Source organism: Olea europaea, unplaced genomic scaffold, assembly GCF_002742605.1.
Source record: "Olea europaea var. sylvestris unplaced genomic scaffold, O_europaea_v1 scaffold4282, whole genome shotgun sequence".
NCBI classification, from domain to species: Eukaryota; Viridiplantae; Streptophyta; class Magnoliopsida; order Lamiales; family Oleaceae; genus Olea; species Olea europaea.
Genome location: NW_019262590.1, coordinates 19,071 through 21,490, shown reverse-complemented (window position 1 = coordinate 21,490; position 2,420 = coordinate 19,071). Strand labels below are relative to the sequence as shown.

The window sequence follows — 2,420 nt, the reverse complement described above, 5'->3', positions numbered from 1 at the left end:
TTTTAATCCTCTTTTAACAAGTAAACTAGTAAACAAGTTATGCACAAAATTGAGAAGGGATGAATGAAAGACACGTGGAGATAGTGAAAGTACCTAAATCTATAAGAATTTTAATCCTCTTCTAACTCTATCCATCTGTCTACATATCTACTATAAATAATACTCATAATCAATACAACGTCCATACATTTAATTTTACTTCCAGAAACAATTGACAAAGGCAAACACGTTGTCATGGCCGCACAAGAAAGTTCTAATTTTCATGTTGAAGAAACTATCCCGCCTGGTTACCGATTCATGCCGACAGATGAGGAGCTGTTACACTACTTGAACCTCAAAATTCTGAATAAACGTATATCGACTGATGTCATAAAAGATGTTGATGTCTACAAGTACCATCCCAGCGATCTTTGCCGTAAGTTTCTTTATTTCTTGATATTTCTTGGTGGTTCTTTTTATATTATCTTCCTCAGTTATCTTTTATATTTACATTCTTTGGAATTTATTAATGTGATTATCAGAAAGCGCGATGAGTGGAACACGTGAAGGCTACTTTTTTACTTCTAGAACTAGGAAGTATCATAAAGGATGTCGGCCGGACCGGACTGCCGCTGATGGTTACTGGAAAGCCACGGGGAGTGACATCATTGTACAAAGTAAAGGCCAAGAAGTTGGACGGAAAAAGGTGCTTGTCTATTATGAAAAAAAATCTGATAATAACAATAAAGTAACAAAGACTAACTGGATAATGTATGAGTTTACTATTCATCAAATGAAGGACGTCGCACGTTCTTCTACAAATGCAATTCCAGATGACAAGATGGTATGTAAAAGTTTTCAGATTCTTCGGTTAATTAATTGCGTTCTTCTATTATTGTTGTTTGGATAATTGCTTGAAAGCCCATATAGGGTTCTTTAATTGAAAATTGATGGTACGTGTCTATATATATATTAATCGATCAGTTCATATATATTACTGTTGTTAGGAACGAATTGAAATTTTAACCAATAATTCTTGATGGTTTTTTCGTTTTTTTGATATTACTGTCGTTAGGACTTAGGAACGAATTGAAATTTTAACCAATGATTCTTGATGGTTTTTTTCTTTTTCTTTTTTTTTTTATTCTTTTTTTAAACCCATCAAACAATTCATAAATTCTGATATTTTTGTAACACCAATTTGTTTCATATTTTTGCAGTTGGATAAGTGCGTATGTAGAATTTACTATAGAACATCAAAATCGTGCAAAAACGTAGAGCAAGAGACACAAAGAAACATGATCCTAATTCAAGAAACCGATGTCCCCGATGCAAATTTGGAAGCAGCATCGTTTTATCATCATCACAATCCTGCACTGGCCTTTGATCAGTCGTCCTTGCATGGTGCTTATCTTCCCGACCCGCAAGCAAGCATTAACGATCAATATCAGTTGGTCCATGAACCTGTTACGTACACGCATGGAGAAGTGGCAATGCAATTGCAAAGTAATATTCTTCAATCTCCTCAACCTCTTGCTCACATTCCTGGTGATCAGTATTATCCTTCGATTCCACCTGAGACTGGTATTCAAAGCAATGATAAGTATAATCCTTTGATTCCACCTGAGACTAGTGTTCAAAGCACTGATCAGTATCAACCTATTACACACATTAATGGTGATTATGGTGATTTCTTGGATATCACGACTCCATATTTTTCGTCTCTATTTGGTTTTCTACAGCCATTGGATGATAATATAATGGATCCTCTTTTGGGTGATTCGTCCAATGCCCAATTAGAGTCGTTGCCAATTCCACTTGGACAATCAATTACGCAAACACATGGCGTTGTGGGTGGCTCGGGTGCAAGTAATTTTGCAGCTTCCACTGAGGACTTTTATTTACCTTCTCCTCCAATAGAATGGCCTGAGTAAATTTGGTTGCAAAGTTGCTGGATCTGCACTTGAGGACAGAATGTGAAAATCTTCGATCAAGAGAAGAATGCCATTTTTTGCAATTTTTCTAAGAATTTAAACTGTTGATTATGTAATTTTGCGGAAATATTAAATATCACATCAAATTGTTCAATTGCTGGATGGTGTACTTTTATCTGAGCCAATCCATCGATCAATGTTTCTAGTTACTTGATAAAGAAAATTGTTCCTTGCATGCAAATATTAAAGTGAGTAATTAAGCATTTTTCAATATTTGTTTTGAAAGATTATTTTCAATAGTATTAACTGATGGATATTAGTGTAATTTTAGTTTATTCATCCAGTAGAAGAATGATTGTTTATTGGGTTTTGAAGTTAGACCAGCTAGGGGTCGTGATTGGGTGATTTTATTTGTGATCCCTAGTCCTTCAACAAAATTTTAATGAAATTTTAGAATTTAATTTGTCTCAATTAAATTATTACTTTGTTGTATCCCAGATTGATTAA

At 34.4% G+C, this 2,420-nt stretch overlaps 1 protein-coding gene across 1 annotated transcript; it reads left to right on the top strand.

Moving 5' to 3' along the window:
• Positions 1 to 207: 207 nt before the first annotated feature.
• LOC111387848 (NAC domain-containing protein 67-like) lies at positions 208 to 1,913 on the top strand. Its single transcript, XM_023012442.1, has 3 exons — positions 208 to 415; positions 522 to 823; positions 1,200 to 1,913. The coding sequence occupies exons 1-3, from the start codon at positions 235 to 237 to the stop codon at positions 1,911 to 1,913; spliced, it is 1,197 nt and encodes a 398-aa protein (XP_022868210.1). The 5' UTR covers positions 208 to 234.
• Positions 1,914 to 2,420: the final 507 nt, after the last annotated feature.